At 38.7% G+C, this 22,403-nt stretch overlaps 4 protein-coding genes across 4 annotated transcripts in view; 1 reads left to right on the forward strand and 3 right to left on the reverse strand.

The window, feature by feature from the left end:
- LOC145490706 (lipase maturation factor 1-like) overlaps positions 1-8,297 on the reverse strand; it is a 42,896-nt gene extending 34,599 nt beyond the window's left edge. The window contains exon 1 of the mRNA XM_081469795.1: positions 7,165-8,297. The gene's annotated coding sequence lies outside the window, so the exon portion shown is untranslated. The remainder of the gene's footprint in view (positions 1-7,164) is intronic.
- LOC145490709 (uncharacterized) lies at positions 1,095-3,484 on the forward strand. The gene is made up of 2 exons (XM_081469798.1): positions 1,095-1,856; positions 2,538-3,484. Exons 1-2 carry the CDS (start codon positions 1,667-1,669, stop codon positions 2,831-2,833), a joined length of 486 nt encoding a protein of 161 aa, XP_081325924.1. The 5' UTR covers positions 1,095-1,666; the 3' UTR covers positions 2,834-3,484.
- On the reverse strand, positions 3,532-18,121 carry LOC145490675 (protein tweety homolog 3-like). The gene is made up of 15 exons (XM_081469764.1): positions 16,571-18,121; positions 15,596-15,768; positions 14,945-15,056; positions 12,785-12,987; positions 12,393-12,488; positions 10,712-10,784; positions 10,130-10,208; positions 9,698-9,753; positions 9,484-9,549; positions 8,320-8,439; positions 7,442-7,482; positions 5,605-5,694; positions 4,895-4,945; positions 4,530-4,629; positions 3,532-4,308 (listed from the first exon to the last, which is right to left on the reverse strand). The coding sequence occupies exons 1-15, from the start codon at positions 16,703-16,705 to the stop codon at positions 4,126-4,128; spliced, it is 1,578 nt and encodes a 525-aa protein (XP_081325890.1). The 5' UTR covers positions 16,706-18,121; the 3' UTR covers positions 3,532-4,125.
- A 1,050-nt stretch (positions 18,122-19,171) lies between these two features.
- LOC145490660 (protein sidekick-2-like) overlaps positions 19,172-22,403 on the reverse strand; it is a 29,838-nt gene continuing 26,606 nt past the window's right edge. The window contains exons 30-31 of the mRNA XM_081469744.1: positions 22,157-22,268; positions 19,172-21,137 (exon numbers count right to left, since the gene is read on the reverse strand). Coding sequence (XP_081325870.1) covers positions 20,018-21,137; positions 22,157-22,268 — 1,232 coding nt within the window. The 3' untranslated portion in view covers positions 19,172-20,017. The remainder of the gene's footprint in view (positions 21,138-22,156; positions 22,269-22,403) is intronic.

Consider the following 22,403-nt stretch of genomic DNA (forward strand, 5'->3'; position numbering starts at 1 on the left):
AATTTACAGTATCATGGCTACGGCAGACGATATCAAATCCACTGTGTTGCTAGTTTTAAAGATAACTTTCACGTACTCTATACTCCTTGGATTACAGGTAACTAATAACGTATTTCTCGTGTTTCTGTTTAGCAATAATATCGGCTATTGTATGCTATAAGTATCTAGTCCTTTCAGCCGAACAACAGAATTTCACAGTAATACAAATCGCGGCTTCTGTTTTGCCATGAACCGGGATCTCGCCTGGATTTTTTCAGAAAGTGTCGGGTCATTCTGTTTTGAAACATTACTCTTTCTTTGAAAACGTGAGGCTGCCTACGTACCCACATACATCTTTTACAGGTGAAATTGATCAAAATTAGTACATTGAAATCTATGAATTATTGAATGTTATCGAAAACCGAATACGAAAACAATTGTTCCCAGCGTGTGGGTTTTTAACAAAGAAAAATGCCAGTTGTTCTCAGATCAGTTATCAGTTACTCTTAAGATATCCCATGTTTATTTTTTCAACTTTGTGGTACATATATACTTGACACTCAATAGCGTTTCCAAACGTTTCCGTAAGGCTGCAAATTTAGCCGACTTTCCACTGAGGACTTCTTCTTCTTCTTCTTCTTCTTCTTCTTCTTCCTGGGCGACTCACCTCCTTCAATTCTGAAGATTCCAGTGAGCGTATAAATAAAAAACTACAAATTAAAATAAGGCTAAAATGCTATAATAAAAACTAAATAACAATAATAATAGCAATAATGATAATAATAATAATAATAATAATAATAATAATAATAATAATAATAATAATAAAGTCAAAGTCAACATCGTTTGGTTTGGCCTTGGTCAGGCGGCAGGCTTTTCTTGAAGGCCGTCAAGACTACAAGCCGGCACCAAAGTGATGAGAGTAGGCTGTGTTCGCTGGCTATGCAAATATGTTTTTATTTGAGAAAACTTTATTTTTCTTAGAAAAGTTTGTTTTCTATAAACTAAAAGATAATCCATTAGAACCACCGGAACCACAGGCAGAATTTGGTCATTTCACGTCGTTGTTTTGCAGAGGACGACAAACTGAAATGTACCAAGAATTATAACGCACGTGCACAGACATTGTTCTGCCCTTTAAACCTTTTGTTTAGCGACGTTGCCGTTGCCGTTGCCATCGTGGTTTTCTTAAACTCCCTAATGTAAACTAGGAGGTAGCGTGGCCGAGTGGTCAGCGCGTCGGACTCGCAATCTAGCGTTCCCTGGTTCGAGTTCCGCTCTGACCACTACCTGGATTTGTTTCTCAGCAGCCCCGGGTTCAAATCCTCGGCCACGCTTCTAAAGCCAACTAGTTTGCCTCCGGTCAGTTGTGTTCAATTGTGTTCAATTGAATCATTTGCTTTATTTGTTTGCTCGGCCCAGTTAGCCTTTGTGCTATAAACACTGCTGAGGGTAAATAAAAGTTAATATATTACATTTCTACGTGGAAACCACTACTTGTTTTTTAAAATGCCTTAACACCGAGGAGTTTAGCTGAAGGTGTTCAATGTTAAAATGTCCACAAATTCAACAAACAATTTGCACCAGTAAATGTCGATTGATGCAGTTGTTCCGTTCAGGATTAACAAAACTTCGCTTTACATTTCATCTGACTCATATAGTACAGCAATTTTGAACTGTTCAGTTGATGTCTTTGTGTCAGGTTCGATCAGTTTTTGCCGCGGAGAACGATGACGTATTCCTCCCATCGCCAAAAGTAAAGACATTAGAACCCAGGATTACGACGCCAACTCCACTACCTGTGACCGAGAGGGACCTGTGGGGAATAAGACTGTGGCAAGTGGTTGGCCTCGCATTCGTGGCCACAATCTTTCTAAGTGAGTAACAAACAACTGCGATTCAAACGAGGATAGGGCGTAATAAAATTAATGTGAAGGTTAAACATTTTTATATCTGAAGGTTCGAGTTCAAGTCTTCCCGAGTTCATTTTTAACTTGGAAAATATTTATTGTTTTCCAAGTTGTAGTGGTGGAATGATTTCACTCCATCACTCCTTCACTCCTTCCCTGGGTCACTTCCCGTTAGACATTTGGAAACGGGAACTCCCATATGAAAAGGCAGCGGATGCTCGTCAGAAAATTTGAATTTAACTCCTAAAGGATACTTTGACAGCTATGGTGACGTTTCGTCATCAGCACCTTAAGTTCTCCACTGCTAGATGTAATTGACACGATAATAAAGTCGTTATTATTATTATTAAGTGAGACCAGAATCCTTGATTCGTACCCGAGACGACGAGCATCCGCGACCTTTTCATATAGGCGCCCCCCCGGGTTTCGAACATCAGCCGTCTGAGACTGTTTTAAAGTCGCTTGCAGCGTGTCAAGTTACTTATTTTCACAAGTAGTTCCTTAATAAACAATGCCTCATAACACCCTTTCATAATATATTTTCCAAGTTCAGTAACTCACAGCCACTTTGATTTTGGGACCGCATGGGTCTACATTATTTCTTCCTCTTTTTTTACGGAAATTTAATTTATGCCATTTGTTTCATAGTCATATTTTGTTGCTGTCTTTGTGACTGTCGCATTCCCAAAACTGCCTACGACAAACACGACAAACTGGAGGAAGGCAGTGACTGCAGTGATACTGAGCCAGCGGCTGCCGTCCACAGAACACCTCAGGCCCCACAAGGCGAGAAAAAGCTGGCGACCAATCCAGCTCCACAAAAGAGTCAGATAGGGACCATAGGAAGGGCAAATAACGCATTTGATGACGACAGAGAGATTACTGCTAAACACAGTGAAACTTGGAAGGGGACTCCACGAGTGAAATTTAGCAGGCAGCCATAATATTACGTCTGCTGCAAGTCACGTCTATATTCCGGCTAGATAACTTTTAGATTTCCCATAACGTGGAGATATTTATTGAGGTAAACAAAATTTTCAGAATCGATACTTCGAATTAAATACCGTAAATTTTCGAATTAGCGCCCGGGGCGCTTATCTCAAATTTGAGAAGCTGGGGGCGCTTATTTAATTTTTCCAAATGGTGGCCTGGCATGATCATTTTATCCAATACATCATCTGCGCGTAAACAACAACACAAGCTGTTTATCGACATAAAAAGCTGATCTTTATGATCCTAAAGTTTAAATCGCGGCATCGTTAGTACTTAACGTGTTCACAAACTGAAACAATGTACAAATCTAATACTGAGAATACTACACGACGAAAACTATGCATCCTTTGTTGTCTCATTACTCGTCCACAAAATGGGGAGAGGGGAGGGGGCGCTTATTCGAGGAGGGACGCTTATTTTAAATTTTGGCCGAAAGGAGGGACGCTTATTCGATTGAGGGGGCTAATTCGAGGATTTACAGTATGTACTTCTGCTGTGCCTGCGTCAAACAATCCTGTCTTAACGGCGAAAAGGGTCTCCGCTCTGAAGAACGAATCTAACGAAAGAACAGCCAGAAATGGTTTCCCCAACTGTCAACATTATTTTGTAATTCTTTAAAAAAAAACATGCAGCACTCCACGAATATCCATTGGTTTCCACTTTATTTACAAAAAAAAAAATTATTTTTCAAAAATGTAAGGCCAGTTTACTTTTGCCTTTATATATTTTAACAACTGTAAAAGATACATGTCTTTTAAAAATGCCCTATTCCGAACAACCTCTTCTGTTTCATATCTTTCCCTGTTCAAATAAAAGTACTTTTAAAACTTTTGATCTTTTCACCCGAGGTCCTATAAAATACGCTCTTCCGTGATCAATATAGCTTCAAAAAACGAATCGCACATTTACCGATTTCAAATTAAAAAAGTGATCATATATTCACTGGTAACCGATTTTTATATATTATTTACACTGACGTTTATAAATTTTCTTAGTCTGACAATTGCTTTAAGACCATAAATTGCATGAAAAGTAGGGGAATGTATAAGCCATAAAAATATTCCTTAAAATGTATGGGGAATATAAGAGCATATTGGTGTCAACTCAGCACATTATAATGTGTTTTTCATCATTGCCGACGGAAGGCCGTGATTTTCCCGCCAAATGCCACCTGACGCGGCTTCCACTCGAGTATTGCTCTCTTCGGAATCTGGTACCGAGCATTTATCAAGGACTCGTGTCTCTAAAACGCCATGCTTGTTATCTCTCCTCTGTTCGTGTTAGGAATGGGGGAGTTGCCAAGCGGCGAGGATTGCTGAGGTGATTCAGGAAAGCCTTGGGTTAATGATCTTTTCTTATGGTGCCCAGGCATCCACGAGTCCTCAAACGAATGAAACTCCATTGATGACGGACGTATAGAGTTGTACTGTATGGAATTAAATAAAAAAAAGTTCAGTTTACTCTAGCGTGGGAAATGTTTAAGATGAGAAAATCTCTCTGCCGACCGATTGTAACGTTTATCGACATGAGCTTTAAGAAAAACATCAAAGATAACCAATTCCTTAACCAACAGGCACGCCCGCTAAGTTACAAGTTGCCACTTACTGAAAAAAATAAATAAATAAATAAATAAACAAAGAAATTTACCGTTGAAGGTAGAGGAGCGCTGGGAATGAGGGGAACAGCTTCCTCTCTGTTGTCATGTTCCGAGATGGACTGGTAAGGAGTTCCAATGGGTGTATCTGAACTGCATCAATAACAACGTAAGGAATAGGTAATTAGCATGAAGACAATTACCCACAGTACTAGTAACTAACTCACAAGCTTTCGACAACTCCTTTTCACAGAAGATAGATGTATCTGAGCCAAAGAAGAACACAACGTCCTGCGCACAGTTCGCTTTAGGATATCTTTCCGTGATCTTATTCCAACTATAATCCGGCGCACACAATATTTGTAAAAAATAAACTTATGACTTCAGCGTCTTGTTAGCAAATATTTGCGCTACTTACCCACACATGTCTAAAACACTTCGTCTCTTGCGATTCTTTGACCGTGGAGTTCTAGTCAAAAACAATCACAGAAGAGAAAGGAAAACGTGTTGCGTGTCTTTAATATAGTTGCTACTTGAAGACAAAACAGTGCACTTAAACAAAGCGAAGACGTACGCAAAAAATAAAGGTTTGCAATACGTTATCAGGAGTATTGAAATCTATAGATCCCAACCAAATAATAAACTTGTTGCCTCAATGGAGACAACTGGTGCTTAGGGAAGATTGATTCTTGTTTTTTGTCATTTGCTCTTCTTGATTCAGAATTCCTCACTCTTTCCCCTAGGAAAGCTCAAAGGAAGGTTGGGGCTCCGTTGCGCAACGCCTGCACTCAAGTTGCTCGGCAGAAGTCTCCCCTAACTTTCCTCGAGCCTCTCTGCAGGAGAGCTTCGGTCTGTGCAAGTAAATATGTGATGTATCGCGGGAAAAGATTGAAAGACATGAGGAATCATCGCAGTTATGTATGCAACTCAGACCGCTGGGAAACTAAAACCTGCCAAAAATATAGGCTTAGGCTTGAACAAGATTCGAACCCACGACTGCAAGGCTCTACCAACTGAGCAATCGAGCCAAATGGGAGCTGATTAGGTTGTCAGTTACTGACTCTGTCCGTAAGTACGGTCTCAGAACTACCTATAGGTTCCAAGGTGAACAGAAGGTTTAATACTTACCTGAGTAATATGGGCAACACAAGGCTGAGGTTGACGATGAGTAAAAAGCCGATGATGAGGGACATTAACAGCAGTTCAGCCACGCCCTTGCTATAAAGATATATCAATATCATCTTAACCTACTGACACTCCTAGGTTCAAAACATTACTGCATTATCTAAACCAATGGGCCATTTCCGAGCTGCCTTTCGCCTCGGTGTCAAAACGAGTCTTCGTGCGAAACCATTCCTATAAAAATGTATTCCGCCGGCAGGTTTATATTCATGCAAATCAAACTCACTTTTATATGAAAGGTTTTGCACAAAGACTCGTTTTCAAACAGAGGAACCCGGTAACTCCGAAATGGCTTATTGCATGCTGCTGTTAAGTTGCACTTTAAGGTACATCTCATTTGTACAAGACGCTAGGAATGATGATAAAAACTGAATCTTACTCTATTTGTATCGAACGAAGAGATCTGGCTTACTGGTTGCCAAAAATGACCATGAATAAGGGAACTAGAGATACAAGTCAGCCATCCTTAGGAATCTTGGGTTGTTTACCATTAGTTAACTGTTTTACGAAAAAAAGGTTTCAGGAATTTTCCCTCGGGAAGAATGCGTTCCACTTGAAGATTCATCCGAATTACCCACCATTAAGAGATTTTGGTTGAGGCGTGAAGCGTAGAAAGCAAAAAGGCTTGGAACTGGTTGAAACAGGGCAAAACGAAACATAAAAATAATATAAACGGAAAACGGCAAGCGGAAAACGATGGTACCTTTTCAGAAGTTTCGTTTCTCTTTGAAATTTTCTAGCGGGCTGAACCCAAAATTTATCAGTTCCAATGACTTACATCCCTGTTGGAATTCTGGAAATTTATTATCAATGGAAAACACTTTGGTCTCTTCCTACGTAGCCACTTGCTTTAATCTCTAACTAAAGGGAGACGTTTCTCTATTCAAGGAAAGGTGATGGAGATTTTACCTTCTCTTGTCGTTAAAAGAAATACGCCACATCTGAAATCTTGAAGGAACTACGTCACGGTTTTTGCATCTTGAAAACTTTTGCCTTACATTTTTCAAGTTCGCCATTTGCTATCCGAATCAATCTTTTTCATCCTTCACCAGCCTCGTTCCCAGGTTCTCTCATCTGCCCTCCCCGAGCGAGGGAACGAGGTTGCAACCTTAACCATCCTTATTCCTTTATGATTTATTATTATCTCTTTGGTGTTTTTCTATCTTAGTAAACTACCATTTTTAGGTTTCCTTCAATTTAATGGTAATTAATTTTTATACATGGCCAAAATACCGTGACTGAGCTCCTTTTAACGGGCAGGGAGAAAATTCGGACCGGATCCACTCGGATCGCTGATTTAAATATGAATGGCAATTATTGTTTATGTCTCGATGTACAACAGTTTTCATTCTTTTCTATATCTGCATGCATGCTGCTATCCGAGTTAGGGATGGGGTGGGGAATATACAGTGTAGGCTGTCTTCAAACCTACAGTAAGATCTATTATTATATGGCTAGCTCCGTGAGCGGGCAAAATGAATCAAATCCTGTGCTGTGATTGGCTACCCGAGCGGGCAAGATGGAGCTATCTTGCCCACTCGGGACTACCCGCCGTGTCCCGCAAGAAAAACTTCCCCGAAAGTCACATAATAAATCCTTTATTGACCAAGCTTGTTCAGTCAAGATGGCTGGATATTGGCCTTGTTCTTTTTTGGCGAGTTTATGGACCTCGACTCCGTCTCGGTCCATAAACACGCAAAAAAAGAACGAGGCCAATTTCCAGTCATCTGGACCTCACACTTGGTCAATAACCCATACATATGTTTGATATCAAGATACTTACACCACATCATAACATACAAAACAATGGGCACTCTCAAATTGCTGTTTAAAAAAGGAAACCAGTGTTATTATTTATAGTAAAAACAATTGTTTGAATGAATCCTCATGACAGAATTAGGGTCATATTGCACTCAAGCAGGTCCTTATTTTAGAACTCAAAGTACCTGCAGAAGGAGTTAATAATTATTATGGTCCTTATTATGGCATGCAATGATGGTCCTTTAGGATCCTTGTTAAAGTACTCAATTAAGCTCCTTGTAAAAGCATCCAGTAAGGGTCTTTATAATTTGACGTACACATGGGGGAGCCTTATTGTAGTACCAAATTATGAGGTTAATATCATGAGTGAAAAATTAGTCCTTACTTTTGGCATACAATTTCAGCATTGATAATTTAGAATTTCACATGTGAAATTACAAAATTGTCAAGGCAATGTCTGGTGCGAAAATTCTCAATACAATAGATAAGTCAAAACCCCGTAATTGAGAGTAATTTGTCACCTATGATAAATATTAAAAGGTAATTAATCAAATGGTTTACTCGTGAAATTAAAAAATAATTTCACTTGTGTTTTGTCAAAATTCTTATAATTTAACTTCCCTAAAGGCCTGGGAAATTATTAGAATTGTGACAAAATACACGTGAAATTACTTCCTATTTTCACTTGTCACCATTTCATTACTTATACGTTTCACGAAAACTATAGATTTTAATTGTATCATTATAATATAGTATATATCTAGTATTAGGACCTCTATGTAAACCACTTTTAGTGATGGAGCTTCCTAATAAAAGATTGTTACTACTGCTACTATAACTTGATTCCTGTTTTGACTTATTACAACAGGTCCTGAATATAGACTCTTAGTGGTTTCTTACCTGATGTGCATATTTGCAGTCCAGATTCTTTGTAATGATTGACAAACTTGTTTGCGATTTTTTCAGGTCATCTTTACATTCAAATAGATCATGTTGACATTCACGAGGCAAATTCAAACCCTGTATTCATTAAAGATGAGTTCTCATTATAACATTATCCTTGATGATATTCAGCTGCAAATAGGCTGTTTCGTTACTATCAACATCTCTTCCTCAGAGAGGAATTTTTTAATCTTCTCAACAGGTGTTTTGGGCCTTTGTTCAAAACAGTTGTTATACAGATCTGCCAAGTTAATTGGTAAAGGAATTTGTCAACAATGTATGCTTTGGAAGGTTATTAGGTAGTATGTTATTTTGCTGGTTTTTAGTTACAGCTTGTCAGTAGCAAGGCTGACAATTTCATGTTCTAGGCATTGTAAAATAAGCCCTGGTTGTTTTCCAGGACTTTCCAGGACCATAATGTTTATAAGACAAAATCCATGACCTAGGAAACCCTGAAATGTTATGCTGTACGGAATGCAGAGTACAAAGAATTTCTGCTTTTAGAACAGATAGGATGACACCTGACAGTGTCCTTTATTGAAGCAGAGGATTCTTGAGAAGTTGTTGTTGCTGTGCTTGGTTTTTTCGGTCTCAGCTAGCATAACAAATTGACGTCAGTTTTTTCAGCGTCTGTCCTCTCATTGATGATAAATTGCGTCATAACATTGTCAAAGTGGCTGTGGAACTATGAGCCACAGACGAGTGGTTCCGCAGTAAACTTTGACAATGTTATGACAAAATTTACCATCAATAAGAGGACAGATGCATAAAAAACTGACGCCAATTTGTGTTTTACAATAACAAGACCCCAAAATGGACAAATGCCGGAAAAAACAAGGGAAAAGACGCCATAAACTTGCTGTAAACAAAGATAAGTGAATTTCATTCAAAACTATGCTACTTGATTGGCTACTTAAAAAAGTCCATAAAATCTCATGGGTTAAAAGTTGACAGTGACAGCTGAAAGTTGACCTTGAAAGCTGCATAAATTAAAATTCTATCTGTCTGTACTCTTATTGATGATAAAAATAAGTCAATCAGTACATGAGAAATTACATAGTTATTGTAAAAAATGTCTTTGATATATTTTTAAGTTAAACTGTGTTTTTTTTCTTTCCTTACCAGGTTCAATAGCATAGTAAGGAGACGTGAAGCTTCCTCTAGATGTTCCCTTGCTTTGTCTACATACTAAAGGAAAAGTAAATAACATAAAGTTTACCAGTTGAGAGGCCAAAAAGTGGTAGTTACAGGGTGGGATATTTGACTCCAAATAATTTATGGCAGATTCAATAGCTTAAACCATAAGCTGAGGAGTATTGATTGTATTTTGACTGACCTTTTGATAAGGATTATCGTCATCTTCAGGGCATTCCACATAGTACTTCACAACACCTACAAAAGACAATGACAGTTAATATTTTAATACCCCTAGTTACTCATCCAACAAAAAATTTTGGGGTGAGTAATTGCTGACAGAGTAAAACTTAACAGGCTGGTGAACTGAACCCCACTTTCTCAAACACTCAAGGCAACATAGCCCACTGATAGTTTAAATGACTGAAAAGGCAAATCCAAGGGGAAATGATTTACGTTTGAGATGAAGGAAAGTTAAAGGTACATGTTTACACATAAATATGAGATTGCAAGGTTTAACTGTACACACCCACTCAAACATTAAAGATATAATTACATAATGTCATTTATTGCTAGCCTAATATCCTCAAACAACCAAAAAACACACATCATGTCAAACATAAAATATATCTACCTGTATTTTGTAATGCGGGTTGATCACGGATGTAGTAGTACACAGTTCCTTTAGGATTCACACAAAGATCAGACATCCCCTGTAGTCACACAACATTATCCCAAAATTACATGGCTGCAGCTTTTAAATTTGTAAGAAAGTGACTCAGCAGCCTAAACTGGGTTGAAGTCCTGACAAGTGGATGGCCAGGGGGTCACTGTGTTGTGTTTTTGGGTGACACCTTCTCTTATGGTCGTCTTCTCCCAGGAACATAAAATCAGCTCCGGAAATTTGTCAGGCAAACTTGATGGAAACCTAACTAGTGGATCACTTGACATGCGTTAATCAATAGCTTGCGTGTAAGGGAGAAGCTATGCACAAATGTTTTTGTCTGCAGTCATTATAAAAACCAGTGCTTGGTGAACACCCTTACAATTAAAAGAATTTATTGAAATTCAAGAGAAAAATGCCAAGTAAGTTGAAAAAAATCTCTGTGTTCAAATAGCATATTTGCCAATGGATTGGAATAAATTATTTTGAACCTGTGACCACTAACAAAAGGACGTGTCATTGTCTGTGTACATAGGACATATGATAACTTACAATAGCCACAGCTAAATCTACTCCTGCACTTGACCAGATTAGGACAAGAGAGATAATTCCAAGTAATATGGCACTGAAAAGATTAAAACACACTTTGACACTAAAATTAAATAGTTTACAATGATATGATAAACATCTGAATGCATGTGCATTTACAGTGCCACTATGATCAAATTCTCGATACTCAATTTTTCACATTTTTGCACACAATCTGTCTTTCCCAGATATCTTGACAAATTTCAATCTATTACGAACATTAGACCTCATGTGTTTTGGACCTTTATTTCCAAGAATTTATGGCCACCATTGATTTTCCTTGTTCCAAGTCTTGGTTGAGAATTGGAGGAAATGACGTCATTTTCTCACAAATACCACACGGGTTGAAATTATAATTACAACAATTACTACAGCAATTTGCATAAAGAATAACAAAAACTTTGGCTCATATATTTGTGCAATTTTCCACATTAATTGTTATTATAATTTCAACTTGTGAGGTATTTTTGAGAAAATGACATCATTTTCTCAAATTCTCAACCAAGACTTGGAACAAGGAAAATTAATGGCGTCCATAAATTCTCGGAAATAAAGGCCCAAAAACTGTGTATTCTAATGTTCGTAATAAATTGAAATTTGGCAAGATACCTAAGAAAGACCTATTGTGCACGAAAATGTAAAAAAAAATAGATATCAAGAATTTCATCATAGTGGCACTATAAATGCAGGTAATTCCTTCTTATGACTGGCAGAAATATACATTGTGAAGCAAACAGCCAATTAATGATAATTATTTGGATAGTTGTTTATAATATTTTTCACTCAAAACATAAATTAGTATGTAAGTTGTATTGTAAACTGGTGGCTGTAACCATGTTATTTAAACCTGGCTCTGTTGACATGTTGACAGTTCTTTAATATGCCATGTGTAACGGATTTTCAGGTGCTTCCTATGTGTTACAACAATCTCCTGCCCTGACCCACTCGTATTACACATAATGAAAAACGTTCTGCGTGTATAAATTAGCTGATTGTCTTCTGAGTACACAACCATATTTCCACAGGGTCCAGGGGATGAGAAAGAGAGGACCCTAGGACCAAGATTGATGAGCACACGTAATCCACTCTGTGTACTATTATAGAATAAACACCTATAGGCTGTGATTGGAGAAACTGCAGTTGAACCTCCAGTAGCGACCACCTCTCGTAAGCGATCACCTCTCCTCAGTGACCAGTTTTCCAAAATAACAAAAGTTTTCAACTCAAATCACTATATTTGGAACCTCTTGTAAGTGACCACCTCTCGTAAGCGACTGCAACCACTTTTAGAGCTAAAAGTTTGAAATTTTATTTTATTTTTAACCTCCCGTAAGCGACCACTTGACAGATTACTGAGCAGAAATTGGATAATAAGGTGTTGTAACATTATTGCATTCCTGGGTAGTACAAGAGACGAAAATTTCTCAATGGGAAGTACCATGTTTCTTTCTTCTCCAAATTGACTTTTCATATGAGTAAAACATTTAAAACACGGGGTAAGTTTCTGCAGTTACCATGTACTAATCAGTTTAATGAGACAAAATTTTGACCCAATAATATTAGTCTAAGTTCTCGTAAGCAACCTCATAGACTTGACATTTTGGTAGTCGCTTACGGGAGGTTTGACTGTAGTTGAGTAACTTACAGTATAAATCCACATCTGCTTTGTCTTAAGATAGCATAAGTCATTACAATGGAGGTTAGGGTATTCACGCAGAGTGTACCAAATGTACTCCACCATCTGGAATGAAAAAACAAAGTTACAATACAATGTAGGTTTTTTCAACACAAATATATTTCCACATGCACTTACATACACCCACTGTGACACCACCACAACACCACCCCACCCCCCCCCCCTCACAAGTTCTGTTATTACAGATACAGCCACTTATTTTTGCTTCAAACCATACATGTACATGTACCTCAGCTGGCCAAATTTCCTTCATTTTCAATCAACTCACACTTTAGTGGAGGCATCTATATTACTGTTGTTGTACATTGCTTTAAGAATAAAAACCATTTGCTATATCTTACCTGTAATACTCAATTTCCTGGATATAATCATTGATATCAGGCAGGTTAACTTTGCGTATTTTCACTATAGTAGTGACAATGTCTCCAATGCTACTACGAACTTTATCAATGAGTTCCATCCCAGCAGAAGTGATTCCATGACAATCTCTAACATCAATAATGGTACTATCCATACTAACCAGGTCATCCTTTATAGAATCAACCTTACACATAACACCAAAATAAGGATTTTAAGAGCAAATCAAAATTAATGATTATTTTAAAGAGAGGTTAAGAGGTGAATGCTTGTTTTCCTAAATAACTACATTACTAACAAAAGTTCTCGGACTGGCTGAGCTCAATGTGTCATGTTCTTGGGCAAGATACTCTACCCTCACAGTACATGTACCTCTCTCCAGCCAGGTGTATAAACAGGTACCAGCACATTTAATGGTAGGGGTAACCCTGAGATGGACTAGCATCCCATTCAAATGGGAGTACAAATACTCCTAGTTGCTTACTGCTGCACAAACAGGGGATAAACCCTAGCCTGATGGTCCAGTGGGTTTGAACATAAACTTTGGTCACCTTCTGCAAACATCACCTCTAATCATTAAACAGACACCTCCACAAGGAGATGCCTAAACATGAACTTGGTCCCAAGGGTGTCTGCTCACAAAGTTGTCCTAGAAGCGAAATCTCTCCTTAACAGAGACATGACAGTGATCCCATTTACTCAAATGTTCCTCAAACTTAAAACGTCCCTCGACCTTCACAACTTTTTGTATTGCTCTGCAAGTAGGTTTACATGTTGGTGTTCCCAATCAATAGAGGGTTCAACACTTGGCTATGATCACTGACACATGAATAAAGTCATTATTATTATAAGTTTTTTTTTTTTTTATTAGGTCATTATTAAAGATCTACTTATTAACTGAGAAATGAGATCTTTATGGGAAAATTGCAAATGAGACCTTGTCCTGTTAACTGAGTAACAGGGAAGTCAATATGGCAAGGCCAAGCACAGAGACCATATTTGCAAATAAATTGTAGCACAAATCAATCTGTTGATTTAAATCACTGTATGTGATTGAACTGTACATATGCATTGTGTTATGCCTCTGTTGTTGAAATCCTATCTGCTGGTCGTCACCCAAAGGGCAACAATTCCACAAAGCAAAGTTTCCATACAAAGAACGAAGTGCCAAGAGTAAAAAAAGAGACAAGGGAACATGTGATTCGTTGGATGTGGAATGCAACATACCAGTGATGGGAGTCAAGTTCCGTGATCTGTACTGCATGCTGAGAGGATCAACCGATCATGTAAAATCAACTGTTTCAGTCCTGTTAACCATCCTGCAAGCAGAGTCCCTTTCATCACAAAACACAAGATCACATGTTTTCAGGAATGATTTTTGTAAGAATTACTTGCAAAACTCACTTCCGATTCTGCGTATAAAGCATCACCTTACCGCTGATGATGCATTTCCGCCACCAGTATCCTCCAGTCCACATTGTAATAATGAAAGCCAACTTGCAACGCTAAAAAAATTGTTGCCCAAATACTGGATTTCACAGGCTCTCTGGTTAATTTCCTTTTACGACTGTGGAGATAATATTATCTCCACACCACTTGCTGGAAATCAGGCATTTTTGTGCAAATTTTAGTGATTTATAGGCGATCCAAAATTTGCCCGACATCACTTTCATCCCTTGTCTCTTTCTTTACTGTTAGTCACCATGAATGATAACCCACAGCCATTGTTGTATGCGGCTTTTGTCTTATGGATAGGATTTCAACAGATGCGTTGCACATTTACAGTTTGATCTCATACAGTGATTTGAATCCACAGCAGATCGATTCATGCTATAATTGTACAGTGAATTTAACTAGAAATACGGCCAAATAGGACTTCTCTGCTCCCTGTGGGTCAAGGTCTGAAATTTTCCCGTAAAGACTGAACATTCAAGGTTAATGGGTTGCTAATTATTATATGGCTTTTTGCTCTACTTTTCAAGCCTGTAAACAGCCTGTGGGCTTACAGGAAAATAATGCCCTGAAATTAGCCAATCAGAGTCCACATTATATTGGCTGCAAACACAAGCCATATAATTAATATACAGTAACTATTGTGAAAGGTATCTAGAAATGGAGAGTCCAACTGCAGTTAATTCAGTTACCTTTGACTGGATTTCTAAGAGGCTGTTGTTAACATTAGAAACTGCAGTCAACACTCCTTTTACTCCCATGTCTAAAGAATCATTAAACACAAAGGCTGCAATTATGAAACCACTGTAAGAAAAAATACGAGAAAATAATTTAACAAGAATTCTTCACTTTGTTACATGTACATGAACATGTACATGTAGCATGGCTAACATTGTTTTACAAGTGTCCTACCAATACTAGATCAGAGCAATTCAAAAAATAGTTTCAAGTTTTGTTATTGATTTCTATACCATGAAAAACAATGGAATCCCAATTTCTCAAACCCTCAATCTTTTAATTTGAGCCTTACATGACATGAAACTTCAACCAAACATCATTTCCCTTCCCTTAGTTGCACAGTGTAATTTTAACCTAACTGAATTCTCGAACAACCCAATTTTCAAACCAATTTTCATGTCTCATGGAAATTCGACAAATTAGGATTCAGCTACCTTCAGAGAGGAAGCAGATCATTTCACCTGTAAACAAGGCTTTGAACATATGTTCCAAGAGTTAACCAAAGCAGAAGAGCCTCTGATAAGTTTCTTGGCTGATATCAAATGCTGCATCAGACTAGCCACGATTCACAAGTTACAGCATTAAATAACAAAAAGATCACTAACCTGCATGTGACAGATGCAAATAGAACAACACATCGCAAAGCTATCACACACTTTCGTAGTGGTCTTTGTTGTCGTTTGTCACAGGAACACCAACTTGCTAAGAAATGCCCACAGAAAATGAGACACGCTAGTCCACCAAACAAACATGGACCCAAGGCGTACAGAAACAAAACCTGCAAACGATGACACAGAATGTGAACAATGCTTAGTGACAACACAAACATAGGCTGAAGTCATACAGTAAGGAAGTTCGTGTATATATAATTGTAGCAGGGCCTGTTTGAAATACATGTAATTGGTATTTCCAATGATTTTCAATGCGATATTCAAGCTAACCATAGAATTAAAATTTCAGGCAAACCAGAGAGCTATAATTAGGCTGATTGAAGGACCATTCAGGCTGATTAATGCACCACTTTACATGTACTGGGCTAACTGGAGCTATTCCAGCACGCTAACCAGAGTGCTATTTAAGCTTACAGGAGTGTCATTCAACCAAACCAGAGCTAGTACTATACTTGAGGTTAACTTTATTTATTAGTTTTTACTCTGAGAAGAGATTGACTCATATAACAGTATGACACCAGTATATCAGTGCATCACTCGATGCTGGCCAAAAATAATTTTTCCTTAAATTGGCCTGCATATGGTTTATCTATAAATAGGGGTGTGGGAAATCGTTAAGATTTGAGGGTACATTCCTTTGTGATCTGGATCAGGATCAGTGATCCAAGATCACTCGGATCATGGTGCATCAAAGGAACCGATGAATCCACTCTGGTCACGGATTCATCGGTTCCGTTGATGAACTATAACCCGAGTGATCTTGGATCTCTGATTCTGATCCAGATCACCCCAAAGAAACGCACTCATTGAATGTACCAGTTCTGAAGATACCATCAAGAGAGTACAGTTGAACTCTCTCATATAAAGAATAACCATACATAACTAAAATCTGCTAAAATATTCCCCTACCTGTTGGTAATCAGGAAGTGTGGGAGCAAAAATGGACGAAACATTGTCAAAATAGAAGTTTAAGTGGGTAAAAGAATGAAAGAAATCTGCAATCCTCGGTAGATAAGAAATTTCTCCAGCACTGCAGTTCGCCATTACACATACTAGTACTCAGTCTCTCTCCGATCGTCTTAGTCTCGAGCGGCTTCTCGCGAGAAAACGCGAGCAGGCGTCGCCTTACGGGTTCGGGTTAGGGTTAGGGTTTGCGTTTGTAATATGCTGTTTAATTCATTTTCAGAGGACTGTGTTGTACACATTTCATGTTTTGCGTCTGTCTCTGTCGTCTTTGTCGTCTGATTGGAACGTGTCCAAGTTGGGGAAAAAGACGCCGGAGGAAAAAAAAAGCTGTCAGTGGGTCAAAGCAATCTTCGAAATTCTTCATTCTATAGGGATAAGTGATATGTATTCTGTTCAATAGGTTTAAGATTGTTCTGATATAATAAATTGAAAGTGTACTGCCTCGTTTTTAAACAATGAATAATCGGACAGCGGGTACTTGAAGTGTCAGTGAAACTCTGGCTTGATGTCATTACGACGTGTTTTCTTTGTTTGTATTTTATCTTCTTTGATTAATTTGTTTAGTGACGATAGATTCCAAGTTATGTGATTTAGTTAAACAAGACTTGGAAAGGAACTTTGAGAAACCGATATATATATATATTTTTTTTTTCCTATTGATAACTTGGAAATAACATTTATACAATAGAAAGGTGCCAAACTAATTTTCGTTTCGCATGAGAAAGACAAAACTCAATTTTTCGTACTTTATTTCCTTGTGCTGGCTTACCTATACTCAATTTACTTACATTGGCTCTCGTCTATTATTATACAATGTCGACATTCTAAAGCCTGTATTTGTTAATCAACATTAGTCTAATATTAGCAGGTCATGCATTAAACGCACTGCATTAAAATTCATTTTAACAGCTCAACCATTTACGACACAGTCACCCACAGGGATCAAACTATAGCACTGGACCGATCCATCAATCAATCAGTCAATCAATCAATCAAACAAACAAGCTTTATTTGTCGATGATGACATGGAAAAGTACATACTACTTATAAACCTGTGACTCATTTAACACAAGATAAAAAGTCTGGGATGAAAAAGAGAAATTAAAAATTAATAACAGAGAACTTTACTGCTAATTTCTTGACTAGCCTTGTGAAACTAAACAACAGAGTCAAACGGGTAATTTTCTCCTGTGATTCTCCTTTTCTCTGGGGTTGCTACAAGATTTGCATGTCCTCTAAAACCATTGGACGTACTCCTGCGAGGTCGTTGTACCTGTTCCAAAGTCTCTAAAGCGTTTTCCTTATCTCCGAACATCACAACACTAAATTGCTAATGCCCGCACTATCTACATTTATACCGGCGCAATCTACGCAAAAATCCCTCTTGCTAATACATTTTCACATCGCAATGATTCGGCAATTCTCTCTATTCCTATTCCGACTGCTCAGCGGCTAAAATAATAGTGAGACCGCAGACCATCCCTCCCCATTCCCCCCCCCCCCCCCCCCGCCACCCCTGCTACTGAAATACCAAACTGAAGCAATAGAGTTATGACACAGTGTGACGATAAGTTTTCTCGGTAAGCTACTGTGACGATAAGTTTTTCCTGCAACACTGTAAATTTCGGACTGAACGGACACTTGAACTGACAACTGGGGGAATCTAACTCTGGAGAGCACTGCTTGGCTGCGGGAACGGAAACTCGTCACGATTTCCTGGTACACGAGGATCTACTTCAATGGTCTTCACTACGGACGTCAAGGAAGAGACATAACTTGGTCCAACAGTAGTTTATTCTGCACTCTAACGTCGAGGGTGAAACTGACATACTCGGCGGAGTAGCCGCTGTAAAATCGTAAGGATGTAGCCGATGTAATCGATGTAATCGATGTAATCGAAAATGCTTTTCAAACGTACTTGCTTATATATCATCCTTTACACGTCAAGTGTTTACAATATGCTAATGTAACTTCAAGTATACAATACGAGCGGAAAGTACATAATTAAGATAGCGAATTCTAATCAACACCACGAGGCTTCCAAAATTAAAAATAGAGTGCTAGGATTAAAATTACACAGGCTGAGATTAAGATAGACCAACTTAGGAAATTAAAAGTGAGATACCTAAATTTGAAATTCTGAATTGGTGTTACCGACAGCAAGGAAAAATTATCCTATGAATAGAAAGCATTAAAAACTCCATTAGTGAAAAGTAGTTCAGCTGGCTAACCTCCGAGAAAACTAATAAAACTTCATTAGTGAAAAGTAGTTCAGCTGGCTAGTTTCTGGGGGAACGGAAAGTAGATTGTAATAATAAAAGAAAGTCAAATGACCCGAAAACGAACTACTTGTCTTCTAAATGAAAGTTAGTGAAACAGCGTTGCACACGCTCAGGTATACAAAGAATCGGCAAAGTACAATGAAGAACAAAACTTAAGATCTCTAGCTGTTAACTGAAAAGAGGATACTGTCGGTTTTTTCTATAATTTTCCAAATAATAAAGAAATGTCGGTCCAATGGCGAATTTTCTCATAACAACAGAAATTCAGGTATGTCGTTTGCAATCTATGTCAAGCCTCCCATTCTTAATAGCTATCATTGTTCCTTTTTCGTCTGTTATATCTCTTTAGTGTGTCTCTATCTTAGGAAGCTATTATTTTCTCCGATTTGAAGGTTATTTTAGTACGTGACAAAAATCCGACGTAAAAATAGTTGGGAGTGTCACATGTAAATGCTGTGAACAGGTCGTTCAGGTTTGAGTTTGTAACTATGTCACGTAAAGAAAAAAAAAAGGAAAAAAAGGAAAAAACTATGTCACGTAATATATAAATACCTAGCCCTTAAAACTATACAACCTACCTACGAAGATTCTCGTTTTACTGTAATCACGAACAACGGCTCGTAGAGTTTGATTTACATTCTTAAAGTATTTACATTAAAAATACATCTTAAGTTGCTGTTGCAATCACTTTAAACAAGCTATCTATTCAAAGCGATCATTAGAGAAGCTTCAGTGAATGGATATAAAAATAAGACAAATTTACAACACTTTGTTATGCTTCGATATAAAAATACTAGAGCATTCAACATTTACATTTATGCTTTCCTTACATATATTTACATGCTTATACAAAACTAAACGTAACAGCAAAAACACTAGGGCTTAGAAGCACCGAAATTTGTTAAAAACTTAAAACATAAATACTATTAACAAAACGTCTTCATGGGAATATATCAGGTTTCATCCCCCTTAAAAAAATTCTACGCAAGTTTTCTGCTCTCAGATGGACTAGGTTTTTGGACTTTTACAAGTGACCTATAGCTCAAGTTTCTCGGAAGAGGTTATACCTCGCAACTAATAACTATAAATTAAAACTTAATTTAAAACTCTAGACGAACGAAGAATAGGATGAAATATGCGGTTCACTGGATTGGAAATTGTCATTATTATGGCCCATCCTGTCCAGATACATCACTGGAGGAGGATTTCTCCCTCCGTCGGAATGGTCGCTAGGAGAGTCTCGACTTGAACCTTTGTAGGACGGTACAGGAGATATCTTACCGCCATATACCGGGTCTACGGTGTGGTACGAAGGAGCTGGAGATATTGGAGTGGACGGAGAAGACGGGTTGCGGGACCGCGACTGTTTATGTGTTGGTACTGCCAGGTTTGGCAGCTGTGGCCGTCTCCTGCGACCGGGTTCCTCGTCATACTGAATTCTCGGTGGACCACTCGAGTTTACAAGGGTCCTATTATCTCGGTGGTCATTGCTGCTTGACGAGGCCGCATCGGAATATTTTGAGCTCCCGTCAGAATCCCGCGGGTTCGGGTCGAATTCAAGGGCTCTTCGGAAACTGCTACTTCTGGGTTCTCTCCTGTTTCGGTTCTGAATCTCTGTCTTCGGTACGTAAGGGAAGTTTCCAGTGTTTGGGCGCGTTGGTGACTGTGGCGGCGTACTACTATCGTCGTTGTAATCTATCTGATCCCGTGACCTGCGTAACGGTCCCGTGGGTCGCGGGGCCCTCGAGCGCGAGTAAGGTTCTCTGCGATCATGATAAGCTGGTCTCTTCTGCTTCTGTTCGTACTCGGGTGACATAAACGACGTCACCGCCTCGGGAGGAAGTTGAGACCGTTCAATGCGGTCTAACTGATCAGCGGATTTTGCCAAGTACCTACGGCCGTCATAAGCGGGTGGACCATCCCGATGATCCCTTGGTAATGACGTCACAGAGAACGACTTAAGAGGTCGCGATATCGGAACTTCATCGGGAGCGTCGGATTCTTCCGTAGTGTGCTCGATAAGATTTCGGTCTGACGTCGGCCTAGGTCGACCAAGCGAGTTTCTCCATTGCATGTGGTTAGGATTGTTAGCGTAGTGGTTCACGAAGGTAACATCTTGTTTCCGTTTGTAAGTAACCTCTGACACTCCACTATCGCTGTCTGAAAGCTCCTCCTTGGAACCCAGGCTGCTCACGTCCTCTTCCGGCTCGGCATCGTCCCGGTAGGTACTAAAGAGAGGGGCGGAAAAATAAAGACTTAGTTAACTAAACTCGACGGTTACTTCCAGCACTTAAAATTATTAGACATAAGCGCTATATGACTCAAAATTGAAAGTGAAGAACGATCATCGCAGTTAATTTTCCAATTTAAGCAATTGGAAAGAAGAAGCCTGAAAAAATCAGGGCTTCAACGGGATTCGAACCCGTGACCTCCGCGATACCGGTGCGATGCTCTACCGACTGAGCTATGAAGCCACACATTGGGAGCGAGGTCAATTAATGGAGTTCATATCTTCCCGTGAGGAGTGAAATAATGTGAAGTTTATATGAAATAATTCATATATGAAATGCTGTTGTAGATGAAAGTGAAGAATGATATGAACTCAACTAATTGACCTCGCTCCCAATGTGTGGCTTCATAGCTCAGTTGGTAGAGCATCGCACCGGTATCGCGGAGGTCACGGGTTCGAATCCCGTTGAAGCCCTGATTTTTTCAGGCTTCTTCTTTCCAATTGCTTAAATTGGAAAATTAACTGCGATGATCATTCTTCCCTTTCAGCTACAACCGCAGTTCATATATGAATTATTTCATATAAACTTCACATTATGACTCAAAATTCTTTAATAACTCGCAAGAATTTTGTTGCTGATGCAAGTCAGGTTTGTTGGCGGAGCCTACATGCTAGTTGGAAAACCATCTTACTACCAGAAATTGTTGAGATTAGTTTATCAAGAATCGTAAAAGCAGTACTCTGGCTAAATCTCGTTGAGGTTTCAGAATTCATGCCTGTAAAAACTCTCAGTAGTTTTCTCCATTCGTAATTAGTATTATTTTTATATGTGAGTGGTGTCATAAAAGCGGTACACTGAAAGGCTTAACGTTCAATCCAACAGCTTGGATCTATACTGATACACACTCCACGGCAGTCCTTATACTTAGGCCAGTTAAGGAAGATATAACTATTTTTGTTGCATTTATATCTGCCGACAGCTGACACAAGTTAGCGTACAATCGAGTTAACACGTACATTTGAACGCTGGGAATAGTTCCACTCCTTATCGTTCCATTCCTTGAAGTTCTCATCACCTCAAGAGTGCTTTGAGTGGTGGAGATGCCTCCAGACGAATCTTGATCTGCCTCTGTTGAATTACAAAAAATTACCACAAGTTAAACGTCACGCTTACGATCAAAATAGCAGTATTACGTTACAAGAAAATACTCTTGGGTTGCAATCTCACAAAAGAACCGAATCACTTCCGAGGGAACCAATACCT

Source organism: Orbicella franksi, chromosome 6 (genome assembly GCF_964199315.1).
Source record: "Orbicella franksi chromosome 6, jaOrbFran1.1, whole genome shotgun sequence".
Lineage (NCBI taxonomy): Eukaryota > Metazoa > Cnidaria > Anthozoa > Scleractinia > Merulinidae > Orbicella > Orbicella franksi.

What these genes read in the sequence shown, in the direction of transcription:
- LOC145490675 (XM_081469764.1), bottom strand. Translation starts at nt 16,705, where the DNA reads ATGGCGAACTGCAGTGCTGGAGAAATTTCTTATCTACCGAGGATTGCA. An exon ending in CACTTCCTGATTACCAACAG is followed by an intron (nt 15,769 to 16,570) that starts GTAGGGGAATAT and finishes CATCGTTTGCAG; the next exon opens with GTTTTGTTTCTGTACGCCTT. An exon ending in ACGATAATCCTTATCAAAAG is followed by an intron (nt 9,550 to 9,697) that starts GTCAGTCAAAAT and finishes CTTTTCCTTTAG; the next exon opens with TATGTAGACAAAGCAAGGGA.
- LOC145490709 (XM_081469798.1), top strand. Translation starts at nt 1,667, where the DNA reads ATGTCTTTGTGTCAGGTTCGATCAGTTTTTGCCGCGGAGAACGATGAC. An exon ending in CGTGGCCACAATCTTTCTAA is followed by an intron (nt 1,857 to 2,537) that starts GTGAGTAACAAA and finishes TTTGTTTCATAG; the next exon opens with TCATATTTTGTTGCTGTCTT.